The sequence below is a fragment of the Gekko japonicus genome, unplaced genomic scaffold (genome assembly GCF_001447785.1).
Source record: "Gekko japonicus isolate JY-2015 unplaced genomic scaffold, Gekko_japonicus_V1.1 scaffold1116, whole genome shotgun sequence".
Taxonomy (NCBI): Eukaryota; Metazoa; Chordata; class Lepidosauria; order Squamata; family Gekkonidae; genus Gekko; species Gekko japonicus.
Window position 1 is genome coordinate 85,192 of NW_015172590.1, and position 18,858 is coordinate 104,049.

General features: G+C 43.0%; 1 protein-coding gene across 1 annotated transcript in view; it reads right to left on the reverse strand.

Annotated features, from left to right (window-relative positions):
• The window catches only part of CCDC186 (coiled-coil domain containing 186), a 57,127-nt gene that overhangs the window by 20,949 nt on the left and 17,320 nt on the right, over window positions 1-18,858 (reverse strand). Inside the window, exons 2-7 of the mRNA XM_015421499.1 lie at window positions 16,904-17,550; window positions 8,734-8,860; window positions 6,378-6,506; window positions 2,675-2,887; window positions 1,167-1,286; window positions 155-259 (exon numbers count right to left, since the gene is read on the reverse strand). Of these exons, the coding sequence (XP_015276985.1) occupies window positions 155-259; window positions 1,167-1,286; window positions 2,675-2,887; window positions 6,378-6,506; window positions 8,734-8,860; window positions 16,904-17,535 (1,326 nt within the window). The 5' untranslated portion in view covers window positions 17,536-17,550. The remainder of the gene's footprint in view (window positions 1-154; window positions 260-1,166; window positions 1,287-2,674; window positions 2,888-6,377; window positions 6,507-8,733; window positions 8,861-16,903; window positions 17,551-18,858) is intronic.

The window sequence follows — 18,858 nt, forward strand, 5'->3', positions numbered from 1 at the left end:
GATTTTTGTTTTGGGGTTTGTTTTGTTTATCTCAGTATGGGAAAGTATAAAGCCATCTCAGGTGTACAGCCACAAGATATGGTAGGGTGGAGCTTGCAAGGAAAAATAAAACCTGACAATCAATAATATTAAGCTCCTGAGACTTTATGCCTACTTGGTAAGTTTTTATCATTTCTTGGCAGTTCTTTCGTATCTGGTCTGATTCCTCTTTTGCTTGAGTCAATTTTGTTGTTGCCTCTTTAAGCCGATCTTTGGTTTCCTAGGAGGGAAGTAATAGTGGTTAACCATTAGTTAAGTAATGTTCACAGTAAGCTACGCACTATTTTAAAAAATGAAAGAGTCACTGCCCAAGACTTCTTTCAGAAGGGAAAAATACACGGCTGCAATCCTATGCATGTGTAATTTGGAAGTAGATGGTATTGAATATGACTTATTCCTGAGCAAATGTGCATCACTCACATTGTCAGACCGTCACTGTTTTCCCTGCAAGGGACTGAAGGCCAAACTACAAGAGGGAGCAGCTGCAGGTCCATCCCTATAGCTGCCTATACCATTTTAAAAGGAGTTATAGTCCTTAAAAAATTGGTGCAAAGGCCAGATCTGGATTGGATATGTGGTGGCCACAGGACCTCTTGTCGCCCCCCTCCCAAGCTTGTTTTGGCACTTGAAAAGGTGGGTGGGGGGACCTCCATGCATTTCCCTGTTGAATATCTGATTTGTTGCCATTTTTTCTCATGTACAGAAGCAATCTAGTTAGGAACTTCACAGCAGATAGCTTTTCCATTTCACCAAATGCATTTATGTATAACTTTTCATCAGTAGGAGTTCTGACCCAGTTAGGGTATCCCACCCTTTTTTAAAAGACTAGCACTGCACTGCTAAGTGTCAGAAGTTGTCATTTTGGTCCAGTTTCCATCCCCTTCAGCCATTTCCAACTTTTCCTGTACAGAATTAGACTCAGAAGAAAAACATGAAATTAAAACTGCTTAGAAAGAACAGTAGAGCTCCCTCGCTTATGGTCCCATGTGAATCAACTTGACCCACTTTCACAGATTACTCTGAAATCTTGAAAATCCCCATCTGAAAAGAGCCAATTCAGTGTAGTTCAATTTTTTTAAAAGGTGACACAGATATGAATGAGATCTCCAAAACTTCAACATACCAACCTTGTGTAAATCCATTTCAGCCTTCAATTTGTTCTGGGCCCACTTCACTTTAATCACATGAGAATTGATTTCTTCTTTTAATTTTTCGATTTCTCTTGACATTCTGGTGGCTTCACCTTCCTTAAAAAGGACAATTGTAGATTATTAGATCTGAAGTTAAGCCTACTAATTTGACATGGCTAGAGGGACAGAAGCCTATACTAAATAAAAGTTCATTTCCTGTCTTCTGGAAAGAGGAATTAAGCACACAAGAAAATAATTAACTGAACAAAATCATAAAATAATTTGGATTTTTCAGGGGAAGGGGTCTTTGGCAGATTCTGCCTTCGTGTTTCTGTTCTATGCCACTAGAGAAGGATGAAAGAGTCTTTGAAAAGCCCGTCAGCTGATCTGACCTGTTCAGTAGTCAAAAGAGGATGCAGTGGAGAAAGGCATTCGGAATGAAAACTGGCATTTTGGCCAAAGCAGCCTTTACATTTACCTTGCAAAGACACCAAGCAAAGATCTACTTCAAGCCTCAGGTACAAAAATGCAACTAGACAGAAGATTGACATTGCAATACAATGTCAGGGAACTCCAAGGAATTTGTGAATATTTTAAAAATCACCATGAGGGGGCAGTAACAGCCTCATTGTGGAGAAATATGAAATAATTATCTAGTTTGTCTTCAGATCTTGCTTTCCTGCAAGGATTTAGCATATCTTTTTTGCACAATGGTAGAAGAACACCGGTTAAAACTCCTCTTAAGGAATCCGCCTGGGTGTTTTGTTTGTACAGCCTCAGCCAACAAACAAGAGTCAACTATCTAGAAACAAATATTAAAAAAACAAATTCAAAAAAATACCCCAAATACAAATGATAATGAGGACAAGAACATTTACACTTCCTTAACCTTTCTATTTAGCAAGTAAATAATCCAATAGCATTCAGCACCCAAATACCTCGCTTTGCAATTATGGAAAGCTTCTACAGAACCATAGCTGTACTTTTCCTTCCAGTTCATTTCCCTCTTTTTCACAAGAACACTCAGGGCCAAACAATGTGGCAACTGCCACAAGTTGGGCTGCCTGACTTGATTTATAGACTGACATGATGTCAGAGAACTGATGTTCCCAAGTGTGCCAGGCCCCAATTAGGCTCAGGAATGTGGTGTGAGGAAAGGACAGTGGGACAAACAGGGTTGCCACCTTGGCTGTTTCAGCTTGGGAAAACAGCATGGGGGGGGAGGCTGAAGCACTTCTCCCCCCACCCCATGCTCCTGAACCAAATCAGGCCTCAGCGTGCTTGGGAATGTTAGTTCTCCTATGTCAGTAGGTCGAGTTGGGGAACCACAACATGGCTCATAGCAGAAGTTATTGAAGTTTCCACCCTCAAGCCCACTACCTTCCATATTATATTCCATTTCTCATTCAAATTTTAAAAAGCAATGCAAGCCATTTAAGCATTTTAACCATTTTTCGAATCCAAGGTCAAGTGACAGGAATACATAGTCACCAAAAGCGCTGTACCTTGTTTTCAAAGAGCTGATGCAACCGTGCTTTTTCCTGAGAAAGCTGCTTTATTTTATAACTGTGCTTTTCGATTTCTTTATTTGCATCTCTCAGTTTCCTTTCCAGTACTTCCTTTTCCTTACGGAGGTCTAGGGATTCCTTTTCTCCTCTAACATACTTCATAACCATGGCTTCCTTTTCTTGGCGGGCTTCTTCGCATTTCTTATTTGCCTTAAAACATCAAACATTACACATTTACTTTGGGCATTACACATTTACTTTCCCCTAATTTATAAAGCTTACATACGAGCCTACTGCACACACGGCTTCTTAAAATAGAATTGAGGGATCTGAAACTATGACTCAGTTTAGGAGCTAGTTCACCAATAAGACCAAATGATGCACCTTCCTTATCTCACATACTCTGGTTACCTCCCTGTATAAATGGAACATTACATTCCAATTGGCAAACTACAGCAATTCTGTTTTAGAGGACAAGCACAAAGAACATCCAGCCTGGACGTAGTGAGGAACTGTGCTTTGCCTACAGGAAATTTCAGTAATTATCAATTAGTTTCAAATGTTCCATTCTTGAGCAAGATTCTTGAATGGGTAGTGGCTGGACATCTTCAAGAATTCCTGGATGAACAAGATTTCAGGCCTGGTTATGGGACTAAAACAGCCTTGGTTGCCCAGTTGGTGACCTGTGCTGGGAGATGGACAGAGGAAATGTGATTCTGTTGATTCTCCTGGACCTCTCAGCAGCTTTTGATACCATCAGTCATAGTATTCTTCTGGACTGCCTTTCTGGGCTGGGACTGGGAGCCTCCCTAGGGAAACCTGGAGAGCAGGTTGCAGATGTTGGTGCTGGGGAACAGCTGCTCAACTGACTGGCCTTTGGGATCTCATAAGGCTCCATCTTGTCCCCTATGCTTTTCAACGTCTGCATAAAACTGCTGGGTGAGGTCATCCAGAGATTTGGGCAGCAGCATCATCAATATGCAGGTGACACAAGCCTATCTCATGCTTCTGGATGATTTCAGGGAGGCTGTAGAAACTCTGAACAAGTGCCTGGGGACAGTTTTCGAATATCCATTGGGCTAAAAAACTGAAGCTTATTCCCGGCAAGACTATTAGTGATCTAAAGGTCTGACCTGGGACTTAAGGTGTCACCCATTCTGGATGGTGTTGAACTCCTTTTGAAGAAGAAGAGGAGATTGGATTTATTAACACCCCCCCTTCACTTACAATCTCCTTTCCCTTCCTCTCTCCACAACAGACACCCTGTGAGGTAGATGGGGCTGAGAGAGCTCTTTTAAGGACTGCTCTTGAGGGAACAGCTCTGAGAGAACTTGTGACTCACCCAAGGTCACACCAGCAACTGCATGTGGAGGAATGGGGGGATCAAACCCGGTTCTCCCAGATTAGCATCCATGCTCCTAACCAATACACCAGACTGGCTCTAGTTTGCGGCTTTAGTTGGGGCTGCTCTTGGACCCCAGCCTACTGCTGGATAAAGTAGATGGCAGCTATAGCCAGGAGTGCCTTTTACTAGCTTTAACTGGTTAGACAGCTGTAGCCTTTCCTAGGTAGAAAAGATATGGGCGCTGTGGTACATGCCCACTAGTTACATGTAGTTCAGATTAATGGATCAGATTACTACAATGCACTCTGCATGAAGCTGCCCTTGAAGAGTGATTGGAAAACTGAACTGGAATGCTTCAGCCAAGAAGTTGACTGGAGTGGGTTATAGGGGCCATATAACTCCAGTCTTGGCCCCTCTCCACTGGCTCGGCACAATTCATGTTGCTGCTGCTGATCTTTAAAGCCCTATAAGGCTTGGGACCAGCATAACTCAAGGGCTATCTAATCCTTACAAGCCTACCTCAGGGTTATGGAAATCTCTGGAGCCCCTGTTTCAGGTGCCCCCACCTTCCGAGATTAGGCAGGTGACAACCCAGGAAAAGGGCCTTCTTGATCATGACACCAAAACTTTGGAGCACTTTCCTGAGGGAAACTCACTGGTCCCCTTCTGTTGCCACCTTCGGCTAGCAGGTAAAGACAGCGATCCCTCCCTGTTTTTATGGGGGGTTTTGTGTGTGTGTATTTAGCTGGACTTTAATTGTCTGAAGGATATGTATTTGTTTTTAAATGGCTTTTAAGGTACGTTTTTAATCTGTTAGCCACCTTGGTGGCCCTGATGAGGGCAGAAAGCTGGGGACGCAGATTGTGTAAATAAAGTAAAATAATACCAAAGAGGAAAGAAAAGCAGGAATTGTACTGCACAAAGGGAGCATTCAAGACTGAGATTTGGACCACACATAGTTTAGCTGTTGTGTTCAAACCAAGTTATAATTTCCAGTCTTTTAACCTGGCCCTTCACAGAGCCACAGTGGATACCAAACTGGTTTGTGCCCAAAGCAACTTGCAATCTAAAAATAAAACTTAAGAGGAATGGAGGCAGAGAACAAGGAACAAGAACATGAAACCAATTGGTTACAACCCAGAAAAGTAAAATGTTAAGGCCATGCCTTTTTAGGAGGCCCTTATGTGAAACACATAGTTCTAAAACTGAATTTGGAGACGCTACCTCTTCTAGCAAATCAATCTGATGTTGCTTTCCTTGGAAGCTTTGTTAGCTTTCATAGTATATTTGTGTACAGTTTAACCGTGTTACTTGCTCTGTGGTCATGTTTGTAATCTGCTTTGGGCTAATGTGTAAATATGAGATATTAATGTTTTAAATACAATTAATTAATAAACAATTTTACCTGTGGATACTGGCAATAAAACACCCAGGCAATCATTGGTGTACCACACTACCTTTAACAAAGGCTCTAAATCTGTCTTTACTGCTTTACTAATTCTATTCTGAAAGACGTTATTGCTGAAATATGTTCTCTTTTGATAGTAGCCATTATTTAAGTAGTCATTATTTAACAGTCAGATAGTTTTACCATACTATATGACTGCCACACACTATAGTGCAGCAGCATCTGAAGGCTGTTTCTAAGGAGAAACCACAACTTGTTATATAAGAATACATTTCCTGTTAAGATACATAGCAGTTTTCTCCTCCTCATCTCTACTTCCAGAAGAAATTGCTGCTCTATACCAGTAGAACTGCAAGAAGAGGAGCATTTGTCCTACAGCAAACGCATTACAGGTTTGCCTACTGGTCACACAAACACATTTGTTAGCACATTGGGCTGGATTCAATGACACATGAAGAGCTACTCCTGAGGGCTGTAGATCAGAGTGGTATCCAGCATTGAGGAGGTGCATCTTGAAGGTGATCTGGCAGAAATTTCCCTTCCAAGTAACCTCTTACTTCTTTTGTGGAAGAGCTTGCACAAGGGGTGGGGGGGGGGGGGGGATTTCTGCCAATTTCTCCTGAAGTTGCAGTCCCCCACTGCACCCCACTCTGTTACCAAAGTCTCCCTGACCCTCTAGAGTAGCTTTTGTGAGACAGAGAGGAAGAGATCCATTCAATGAACTGGTTCTGCTCATGGTTTATTGGACTCCTACTGACTGACTGTTTTCCAAAGCATGATATAAATACATCATATGGAAATTTTAAAATCACATTTTCATCAGGTATCATAAATGAATCCGGAGTGCAAAATGATTTGCAATAATTTGTTCAGGCCAAAACATATTCAGTGTTCAGCAAAATAACTGTCTCTGTTTCATTTGTATGGCGCCTACTGTCTAAAGGTACCTGATCAGTACGAAAGGCCATCTCTTTGTGAAGTTGCTGGATAGCGTTTTTTGCAGCAGCATCTTGAGATACAAGTTTATCTTTAGAACCTTTAACTTCTTTTTGGAGGTCCTCTATTCTGGCCTCTAACTGAAAAAAAGCAGCAATTAATGAGAGAAATGTCAGCATATATGAGTAAAAATACCAATTTGCAGCTTGAGCAGGTTTTAAAAGTTGTGATATACAGGGGTCATTTTCCGGCAGTAAAGAGCCCAGGGGCAGGCACATGCAACAAGCCCCACCCCCTGCTCCCAGCAGCCCTTAGTCAGAGCAAGACGCAGCCAGGTAAATTGCAGAGCTCCCCCGGCCCCCCGGTCCAAAACAGTCCAGTGGCACCCTTAAGACCAAGTTTTATTCAGGTACAAGTTCTCCCTCCTCTGCGAGGCCAGATCTGCACGTTCCCCCCCCCCCAATAGCGAGCAATCCAAAACAGTCCAGTGGGGCCTGAGCGGTGGGTGTTGCCTTCTGACACACTTCCGGTGATGCCAGGGGGTGTGGCATATGAAAATAAATTATGCTAATGAGTTATGCTAATGAGCTCCTGCACCTCTTTTTCTATGAAATGACTCCTGGTGATATATAAGATAGTGTTACCCTCATAACTAGGGAGAAGTGAAGCATAAGGTCTCTAAAAGTGCAATCCAAAGCAGTAATATTACCTCATATGGAAGATAACCACATAGCACTTTTTCTGCTCCAGCAGCCAAAAGTCAAGCCATTACAATCTGACCTATGTGTAATATATTCATGTCTCTTCCCATTCTCATGGTATATGGAGGTGGGCTACTTTTAAACCAATATGCAGGGGAGAACAGCAGCAAGTCCTGCCCCCTCCATCACCTTACCTCACGCTGCTCCCACAGTTAAAATTAGACACCCTCTCCATCCTTACTTAAAGGAGGAAGAAGAAGAGATTGGATTTATACCCCGCCCTTCACTACCCAAAGGAGTCTCAGAGCGGCTTACAAGCTCCTTTCCCTTCCCCTCCCCACAACAGACTCCCTTTGAGGTAGGTGGGGCTGAGAGAGCTCTGGCAGAAACTGCTCTTTTTCAAGAACAGCTGTGCCAGAACTATGGCTTGCCCAAGGTCAGGTGCAAGTGGAGGAGTGGGGAATCAAACCCGGTTCTCCCAAGTTAGAGTCCTCGCACTTAACCACTACACCAATCTGGAGAAGAGGAGGTTGAGGGGGGGACATGATTGCTCTCTTTAAATATTTGAAGGGCTGTCACTTAGAGAAGGGCAGGGGGCTGTTCCTGTTGGCAGCAGAGGGTAGGATTCTCAATAATGGGTTTAAATTAAGGGTGGGAAGGTATCAGCTGGATATTAGGGAAAACTCTTTTTTTTACAGTAAGAGTTGTTTAATAGTGGAATCAGCTGCCTAGGGAGGTGGTGAGCTCCCCCTTACTGGCAATCTTTAAGCAGCAGCTGGACAAACACTTGTCAGAGATGCCCTAGTTTGGTGTAGTGGTTAAGTGCATGGGCTCTAATCTGGGAGAACTGGGTTTGATTCCCCACACCTCCACTTGCAGTTGCTGGATGACCTTGGGCAAGCCATAGTTCTGTCAGAGCTGTTCTCTCAAGTACAGTTCTGGAAACAGAGGGGAAGGGAAAGAAGTTTGTAAACCGCTTTGAGACTCAGAGTGAATCTGTTCTTCTTCTAGGCTGATCCCGCATTGAGCAGGGAGTTGGACTAGATGGCATGTATGGCCCCTTCCAACTCTGTGATTCTATGATTCTATGTGAAAGGTAAGGCACATGAATAAATACACAGACTCTCCCAGGACATCTAATTTGATCTCAGTGGTTCAGGCCAACAAAATGTCAATAAATGGCTAACACACCTTCAGTCCCAATTCATAGGTAATGCCCTTGTAAGCCGTCCTGAGCCCGCATAGCGGGGAGGGCGGGGTATAAATTGAATAAAATAAATAGGTAAAAATGTAAATAGTAACATTACAATATAATATTCTGTTTGGGAAACAGACCCTCCAGCAGCACATAAAATAATCAACGGAGGAACTTTTCTGCCCATATATGCAAATAAGTATGCATTTTGCCCCTAAGAGACATTAGATTATTTTCCTGCAGGCTGTTATCTCAATTGCTATTTGAGCAATTAATTGAGAAAGTTCAGCACAATATTAAGATTTGGACAATACCAATGTTCGTAACTACAGAAAAAGTGTTATTGGTCTTCATGAAAAAGTAGCATGCAATATCATACACTGGCTCCAAGAACACCTTAAAAACTGAACTAGAAATACAAATATTATTTTGATAAATGCCAGTGAGGTGTTAATAGGCATAATTCTGTACCTGTTTAATAATGCCGAGATGCTGTTTTTCAGTTTCTGTTCTTTTTTTCAGTTCATCTTTTAAGCTGTCCTTTTCAGAACAAATACCCAAAATTAGTTCCTGATGCTTCTTGTTTTCCTTAATTAATCTGCCCATTAAAATAAAAAAAGCATACCGGTTAGTCAAAGCAAAGGTTGTAGGATTAATTAAAAAAAAAAAAAAATAGCTGCCTTGCCAGGATTCTAGATTCTAACAGAGCCAAAGTGCTCGCTGTCTGGGCAGACCACCTTCCATACTGTAGCAGTTTCTTCTGGTGAAAGGATATGCAGACTCTTCTAGAGTGCACACAGTGGTACATGCCGCTCTGACTAGCAGTCTAACTTGCTAGTGGTACTAATGATGCTACTTCCAGACACCAATAGGGGCAGGCAGGGTTAGATGATAGCCCTTAGATAGCAACCTGCCACCCTGAGAATGAGCCCTGAGTTTCAGGGACAAATAGGGACACCATTCCCCAGGTGGGGGTGGGGGATCCCCCCTTTGGCAGGCTCTGGCCCGCTGCCAGCCAGCATCAGAGGCTGTGACATAATTCTGACATTCAGCCCTAACTCCCATAAAGCAATAACGGAAAAGACGTTACATCTTAGGAGCACCACTCAGTTTTAGAACTCTACACAATTTGTAAAATGAAAAACAAAACAAAAACAGAACAGGAACATTTTGAGGCTTAGCTCAGGACTTCCATGAGGCAGCCAAGCGTCATGGAGTCAAGGAATCTGCCATTTGGTCCAGCATTCTCCCCGCTGTTGGGGCAGCCACCAATGCTGCTAGTGGGGCCTTTATGGGGCAGAAAGGCCTATAATGCCCTAGAGCTTCTGACAAGGTGCAATTTGGCCCTGGGATATCCAGTGGGACCAAAGATGGGTTTGTGGGCACAGTTTAGCCTAGGGGAGCATTCCCTAGTTTAGCTGGGGAGTATTCCCTAGCTACCATTGATTCCCCATATGACTCCCGATTCCAATGTTATTGCAAATGACAACATCAGAATCTGAAGCCACATCATGGAGACAGCAGCAGTGTGGGATGTAGCTGACCTGACACCTTAAATACTGGACATCTTATCAGGTCGGCAATATCTGACTGCACACCCCTAATTACAACATCCTGCTTCCAACAGTGCTGAGCCAAATGCTTCAAGGAATCTTTCAAGTAGGACATGAAGGCCTTTCCACAGTGCTCATCCTCAGCAACTAATATTCATGCAGCTTCTGAATGTGATGTCAACATTTTGCTGTCATGGCTACATGCTTACATACTGTTGTAGCTCAGAGGGCACAGCTGAACTGAAGCCCTAGGCAATATGTCTCTCACTTGTTTAACCAACAAACCACAAACACTTCCTATGACACTATGGTCTCAAACTTTGAATTAAAAAAAATAAGCACCACCTTAAGATAAATTAGACATTTAGCTAGAATAAAACCGTTCATTTTTGTTCAAGCAATAATCTGCTAAAATAAAGAATAATCATGTGTTTAACTTGATGACTGTATCCTTATTCTATTTTCAAGAGGGTTTTCTTTGAATTAAAAAAAATAAGCACCACCTTAAGATAAATTAGACATTTAGCTAGAATAAAACCGTTCATTTTTGTTCAAGCAATAATCTGCTAAATAAAGAATAATCATGTGTTTAACTTGATGACTGTATCCTTATTCTATTTTCAAGAGGGTTTTTTGTGTATGCGGATACTTATTTCCACCAACAGGGGACTCACTCTCCTCCAACAGCTTTTCCTACATAGTCAGTAGACTTCCTGGGTTTGTAGAAAAATCCAAAAACTAAAAAAAATCCCTTCAGGGACGGTTGAATTTCCCCCAAGACCTTCTGAAATGGCCTCTGCAGGGATCTGCTTCAGGCATCAACAGTGAGAGATTAGAATGTTTGGGGTAGGACGACAATGCAACTGCTAATCACTGTCAGTTGGCTGGAACAATCGTGTTAACATGAGCACCACCACGACTGAAATAGCACTATCAGACTCAAACTAATGGACATTCTGCAGAGCAACAGAAGTGCAAAGGCCTCTGAGTAGCAGACCTGATGTGATGTTTTATTAGGACCCAATGCATCTTAGATCAATGCTGGCTTGCTAGTAATAGCCGAATTTAGCTTTATTATATATCAAATGTGTAGTTATAGTCCACTTCAGAGAGGTTTAATTCAACCTGTTGTATTGCTTGGAAATAGGATATTTTGCAAAAACATCACCTATTAGCTGAATATGCATGAATGGGGATTTAGAGTTTCTCACCAAGAATACATGACAAATATGTTCCTTTACAGAACCAGTTTGGTGGGGTCAACTAAATTCTCACTGAGTGATTAAAAATATGGCAGAATGAGTTCTGTTTTCGAGCAAGAAAAATAAGGAGGGGATGGGGAAAGGAAACCCAAACAGACATTTCATTAAATAAATTTATTTGTTAAAATAATTTAACTCCAAATACAACTGCTGAGTTTGCATCGAGTTCTATGTACAATTTGATTTTCTTTTTGAAACATTGTGATTTTAAACTGACCCCTTATAAAACTTGCTGTGTTTTTTTTTTCCTCAGTTATCAATTGCAATTGAGCTCGACGATCAACTGTTAAATATCTTTATTCAACTCTTAGGAAATCCCAAATTGTCGACGGGTAAGCCTAGTCTCAAAAACCACACTGCAATCATTTGAAACCCTGATCAAGAACTGACAAGAGGGAGAAATGCACATGAAAATGGACTGGTGTAATGTCATCGACTCCACCATCCAGCCATTTCCTCCACGAGGACCACCATTGCCAGCCTCCAGGTGAGGACTGGAGACCACCCAGAATTACAACTGTTGCCCAGGAGACAGAGATCAGTTCCCCTGGATAAAATGGCTGTTTTGGAGGGTTGAGTCTATGGCATCATACCCTGCTGAGGCTGCTTGCCACCCCAAGCCTCACTGTCCCAAGGCTCCATCCCCAAATCTCCAGGAATTTCCCAACTTGGAGCTGGCAGCCCTAAGGTGAATTGATCTCTGTAGCTGGGAGATCCGTTGTGATTCCCAGACCGCTGCCACTGCTGCTGTGGGGGGAGAGGAAGCAGGTGGGTGGCTAGGAGCACTGCCACCACCACTGCTGCTGCTCTGTGAAGTGGGGGAGGAAGCAGGCAGGAGGCTGGGAGAGTGATAGGGGCAGAAAGAAAGAATGATGGGGTGGGGGCAGAAAGAGAGAGACAGAGTGATGAAGTGAGGTGGCAGAAAAACAAAGAGAAAGATGACAGATCAGAAAGAGAGAGGAAGTCACATGCATGGAGGAGAAATAGTGTGAGAGAGGTAGGGGGTGAGGAGAGGAAGCAAAGGTGTGACAAATGAGATAACCATCCCGCAAGAACTTGCGGGTCTCCACTTGTACCCTATAATACTAAAACCAAGTTAAAAACCTCAGAGGATTTAGGAACTCCAGCCATTTTAATAAAATTCTTATTTGAAGTTGCCCAAGCTTGTTTAGCAGCTGAGGGTGACATTTGGAAAGTTTATGAAGTGAAACTGCTGTTGGCTAAACAGGACCATTAATACCACAGGCCAAGTTTGGTAGATAATCTTTCAAGTTAATCACCTGGAAAAGGTCCAAATCTATATGGGAGAAAAGGGGAAACACTAGTGTGCATTCCACATACAAACAATACTGAATTGACACAACACATCCAGACCAGTGAAAGCAAGTGAAACTGAAATAACTTGTCCCTAATACAATAGATCTGAATGAAAGCCAACTCCTAAATGTCATGTATTTTCCAAAACAATTGCAGCCGCATCACATCTAAAGAGCAAACAAGTGGTAAGGAATGATTTTTCAGAGTCTCCAGTCAGAATATCTTCTGGCAAGGTACATCCACTGGGAAAGTACAAATGTAACAGTGGTGATTCCTGAACCATGGTTAAGAAATCAGGAACCAGTTATGAGATCAGAATCTCCCTCCTTCCATCCTTCACTAACTATGGTTCATTGTTATAGGTATATCAACAGTAATGCGATGACCCCCCAAAAAGGTTCTTTGTTTCAGTGCTGGACTAGAAACAGCCTGCTCACATCAGGTGAGGAAAAAGGAACATGGGCAGGGGCAGAGCACACAATCCTGTTCTTGATGCTGTGACCATGTTAAAAGGAAGACTTGTTATGCTTCGACCAGCTCATAAACTTAAAAGCCACAGCACAACTACTCTTACTTTCCGCATCAAGGGTATCCTCTCTTTGAAGCTGAAGTCTGCCAGGGTTCACAGTAGGATAATTACTCAAGATTAACCAACAGTAATCCAAGGCGACCAAAATGTTTTGTTAGATGTGGAGGCTACTAAATAGCAGGGTTTTAACTGATTTGAGTTAGATCTGCAGCAGACAGTAAAATTAGCACCTTAAGAACTTAAACAAAGCTGCCTGGGAATTCTTCACACCCCAGCCTGACAATAAAGCCTGCTGCAGCTGGGAGACCTTTCCGTAAATTACAAGGGTGCCCTGGAAGGCCGGGGCTGATAGATAGTTCACAGACTTGAATACAGCTCACCTCAGGGCACCAACATTTGACCTGTCTGTCTCAGAAGCATTTTTAAAAGATTACAGTTCTTGGCTATTGGTTCCGATATTGGTTCAGTGAACATCTGTGTCCCAAACATACCAGAAAGATGAAGGGGTAAAATGGAAACGTGGCTACAGGTGGTAGGAAATGAGTGGAATAGCCTGGATTAAAGTTAAATGCAGTGCATCATATAGAAGAAGAAGAAGAAGAGATTGGATTTATACCCCGCCCTTCACTTGGAGTCTCAGAGCGGCTTACAAACTCCTTTCCCTTCCCCTCCCCACAACAGACACCCTGTGAGGTGGGTGGGGCTGAGAGAACTCTGACACAAACTGCTCTTTTTCAAGGACAGCTGTGCCAGAGCTTGTGACTGACCCAAGGTCACATCAGCAGGTGCTAGTGGAGTGGGGACTCAAACCCGGTTCTCCCAGATTAGAGTCCACGCACTTAACCACTACATCAAACTGGCTCTCAGATACAGTCTGGTACTAAATGGCCAAGATGCAAAGGGGGGGGGGGGTGCTTTAGGCAAGGCTATGGATGTGTGCACACACCCAAAGTTATTTTTGGCATAGATCCCAATATTGCACTAATTGAGACTACACTCTGTCCATGTACAGGAGCCCATCAGCAAACTCATAGCTGGCAGAAAGAGGGACTGGGGGGAAGAAGCCACCGTGCTCCTAGAACAGAGTACACCAGCTGTTGGTTATGCTAATGTAACTGGCCTAAGTAGGACAGGACTGCTAATTCACATCCCGCTGCCAGGTTACGTCCCAATGGGACAGATACTGCTGTCAGCCTTTGGGGGAGGGGGAGAAAGATCCAAATGATTCGCATGTGCAATAGATTTTTCAAAATTTTGTTTTAATTCATTTGTACCCTGCCTTTCTCCTCAGTGGGGACCCAAAGCGGCTTACATCATTCTCCTCTCCTCCATTCTCTCCTCACAGCAACCCCTGTGCGGTAGGTTAAGCTGAGAGAGTGTGACTGGCACAAGGTCACCCAGCGAACTTTCACGCAGTGAGATTCCATGGCACCAGTGGGGATTTGAACCTAGTCCAATTCACAGGACATGAGAAGAAACCACTTTTCCAGTTTGGGCAGATAAGCCACAATAGGCTAAACTGTCACCTAGAGACTCCATCTTGTCTACAAGGCAGGGGACAATGGAGAGGAACCCAATGTGGAGATCCAAGGAAAGTTTTGCTGTTGTTGAGAAAGAGACTGATATTTTCTGCTTATGAATCTATATCTGCTGGACTCACACTACATGAACTGTGCACACACATGTATACCCATAGGCATAGAGAAAGCTGCTTGCATTACCTATTGTGAGAGATTTCACATAGAGGACACTTGCCTGCATTTTATGTTAATGAGGTCTGCACACACATTCAGCTCAGAGCCTTATGGGAAAGAGAAGCATATTTCGCCATTGTTAGCAGAAACAACAACCAAGGAGAGGAAATTCCCCATTGCTGTACATGGATCTGATCTGCATCTGAATTGCCATTTCCTGTTGGAAGGTGCCTTGATTGCCTGGGAAAGCGAAGATCTATTTGCACATCAAGGAGGGTCCAGGATGCCAGGACTTCACACCTGACCAAATGGCTTTCCATGAGTTAGAGTTTAGAGTTTCAAATATTGGCCCAACCCCTAGGGTACCTGCCCCTTACTACATGCACCAATGATTGAGGTTATGGGATGGACTTGCAGGTGGGTGGGTTTACAGAATGGCAAGGTTGCCACCCATCTGGAGATTCAACTATAAAAAGCAGGGACCATGTGATGGGTCTTTGCTAGCCGGAAACCCCTTCAACATCCCCTGTCTGCTTTCTACCCCTAAAGTCCAGCTTTCTATCAAACAATCCTTTTGTCTATTTCTGATCTCTTGGTGTGTGCAGCCAAAGAGGTCCACGCTTTGCTGGCTGGTTCTAGCAGGTGTGAATTAGAAACATCCCTAGGTCTTATTTTCTTACCCCTCAATTCTTCATTGCATCAGACAAGGCTTCAGGAAAGATAAGTATGAACGTATACCAACCTACCTCCTAAGTAAAAAAGAAACTATTTTTCTATTTCTGTATTCTAAAGGAACTTGATTGCTTGTGTGAGTGATTCTGTTTTGTGTGTATGCGATTTTGATATTATTCCATAAAAGACAAATTGTTTTGGAAATCACCAGTCTCGTCTCTCTCACTGGGACCTACCTGGAGTGGATTCGGACCTCCGTAAATGTTGGCAAGAACCCATATTAAATTTAGTTGCCATCTGCTGTACATAAAGCAGTTTGGCTAACACTGTAGAGTTTTTCTGTAGAGGAGAGTTTAAAAATAAATAGGGCATGGTTTCCTGTCCTGAAAAACACAAAAGGCTCTACATCTGACAGTAGCATTACAGATAAGATTAAAATTTCAACAGCCAATCCACATACAAAAGAACCTCCTCAGGAAACAGGAAACCTCCTCAGGAAACAATCCATATACAAAAGAACCACCTTAGGAAAGCTCCTCCATTAGCATGTACATAGTCTAGGGAACTCCTACAAGATAAAGACTCAGCCCTACCTCACCTTCTGGAGTAGATATAAATTACCTGCCTACCATTTTCTTCTCACCTGGACACAGAGAGTACTCCATCTTTCTGTGTTACACCTCTGAGGATGCCAGACACAGTTACTGGCGAAACGTCAGGTTCTACAATGCCAAGACCACGGCCACACAACCCAGAAAATCTACAGCAACTAATGAACTCTGGCCGTGAAAGCCTTCGACAACATATAGAGTTAATTAGAGTCAAGATGCATAAGTACACTCTGAAGGAGTGTACATGTACACAAGTCTCTCCGTACAGCTAAGAATAACACATTTGGTAAGACATGTAAGGAGCTGCGGTGGCTCAAGTGGTTAAGATGCTGAACTGCAGGCTGTGGAAGGTCGGTAGTTCAGCAGTTCGAGACAGCATGACGGAGTGAGCTCCCGTCTCTAGTTCCAGCTCCTGCCAACCTAGCAGTTTGAAAGCAAGAAATTGCAAGTAGATAAATAGGTACCACTTCAGTGGGAAGGTAACAGCGTTCTATGCGCCTTGGTGTTTAGTCATGCTGGCCACATGACCACGGAAATGTCTTCAGACAGCGCTGGCTCTTCGGCTTTGAAACGGAGATGAGCACCGCAACCCTAGAGTCGGATTTGACTGGCTTTCGAGTAAGGGAACCTTTACCTTTTTAAGACATGTAAATAGCAGTAAATTGGTATACAGATAATAAAGGAGTTAACAACAGATGTGAGAACTAAGTTTGAGTCCAGCGGCACCTTTAAGACCAACAAAGTTTGAATGCATAAGCGAGCATGAACCTGGAAAACCACACACCCATTTGTACATTAAACTTGTAATGCGTGCATCATCATATGTAAAATGATCAACCTTTTAAATGGAAAGATTTCAGGAGCCATCATGTGTTTGTCCAAAGTAGCATTTCACCCACAATGTATCACTATAGTTACCCAGCACACAGAGCTAACACCATAACACACAAAGAGAAATGCCCATGTATAAAGACCTCCACAGCAACAGGCCCTCATTACTCACTTCTTTATCGTGTGCTCTTGCTGTAGATATTTATCTTGCATGTATTTTTCAAACACAGCCAATGCAACCTCACTCTTGCAGACTCCATTTGGAGGCTTATGATCTCTCAATAAATCCGTCGATAGCAGTTCAGACTCTATCTCTTCTAGCAAAGCCTCCTGAGAGGAAGTACTTTGTATTGTTGAAATAAGGTTCTTGGTACAATCTGTGTCATACGGGCTTTCTGAACAGACCTTGTCAGACCTTTTTATATGATCATACCCTCTGAGCTCATGTAATATGTCTATCAGGGACTGATTTGTGCTGTCCATTTTGGAAAACTGTTGCCCACAGTCTGCGCCAGGTAAGCAGTCTGCTTTCTTGGATCCTTCTATTTGTATTTCAAAGGATTTAGCATGACAATCTCCTCCTCCATTGATTTCTGGTATATACTGTGTATCAACACTGCTCCCGTTTCCATTTGCATCAGTAGCTGCTGAACTGGGATTCGAAATCCTCTGTTTATCATCTGTCCTCAAAGTGCTTTGATCATCTCCAGTGTGTGTAGTGTGCAAACAGTCATAAATTCCAAGAGTGTTGCCAGCTCTCTCAACACCTAATGCACCTTGTTCTTCTGGTAAGTTCTCTTCCATCTTTCCACGCACAATCTGGAAAGAAAATTTTAACTTATTTAGTGCAAGTCTTTAAAAACAGGGTTTATAATAATCTTTATAAATTATGCAACTTTGAGTAATACCGAATCACCATGGGTTAGCTCAGGTAATACATACATTGGCATGGGTTAGCTCAGGAAATTTAACTGTAACCATGAGGTCTAATGATCAGTACTCATGTACACCATCATGCACTGATGCTTTATGTTATTTCATAGTTTAGAATTAGGTCACACCTCTCACTTTCATATAACATGCCTTTCTCACGGGCCTATGAATACCCAGGTTAAGAAATGTATGGTATGAATACAGATATAAAAAGCCTTTTTTGTGCACAGGGAGTAGGGTTCCCAATCTGCATATTGCAAGCAAAATGAAAGCTTTAATGGATTAATCAACAGAAGGATTAATCTCAGATTAAAGTTTAGTGTCTGCCCCTCCCGTCTGCCCTGATTAATCAGTGAGACTGTCAACAAGCAGAGTCTGACTTGGGACTCTTAAAAAACCCGCTGCTGTGCAGGCCATACACACCTCTCTCTCTCTCCTTCTTCAAATACCAATTCAAAAAAGTGTTACAGCCTTCATCTTCAACTGAAATAAAACCTAAGCAGTGTTTATGCATCTCTCTATTAAACCTTTTGTCCTGACTGATTCATCAAATCCCCTGGACCCAAACCCCTGGACCTAGGAACACGAAATTTGGGGAGTGCATTCCTTCCATGTCGTCAGCACCCACTAAGAAGGGATTTTTAGAAATTCGACCCCTAAGGAGGTGAAAAGGGGTAAAATGTTCTGTCGTCTGTGTAATAACATCAGTAATCCAAGACTCCTGACTAGGGGTTTCTCAAAAAAATCGGTATGGCAATACAGTTCGTGAATGTTCACAGGGAGATGGTGCAGGACCTTTCTAGGAGCCATTTTGATACAGTTATGCTGCTGCATGATCTCAACCTGCCCAAACTCTACAATGGCATCAGACTCTGAGTGAAGGCCCTCCACAGGAATGTCATCAAGGCCACATTGCTCACTGGCAGTGCTGGGGGAGGGGGGGAGTCAGTGTTCATACCACCCATACCACTCATACCATCAGATAACCCCTTCGACTACAGGAGGCTGTAATTCCCCCTCAAGGTCTGCTTTTCTATGACCATCAACAAGTCCCAGGGGCGGTTCTACATGGCCTGCTCCAGAGTGAGCTCACCCAGCAGCCTGGTGATCCAGCACCTGAGGACACAACCACCAATGTGGTCTACAAAGAGGTCCTTCAGTAGAGGGGGGGAAAGTTGTACGTATTTCTCTTTT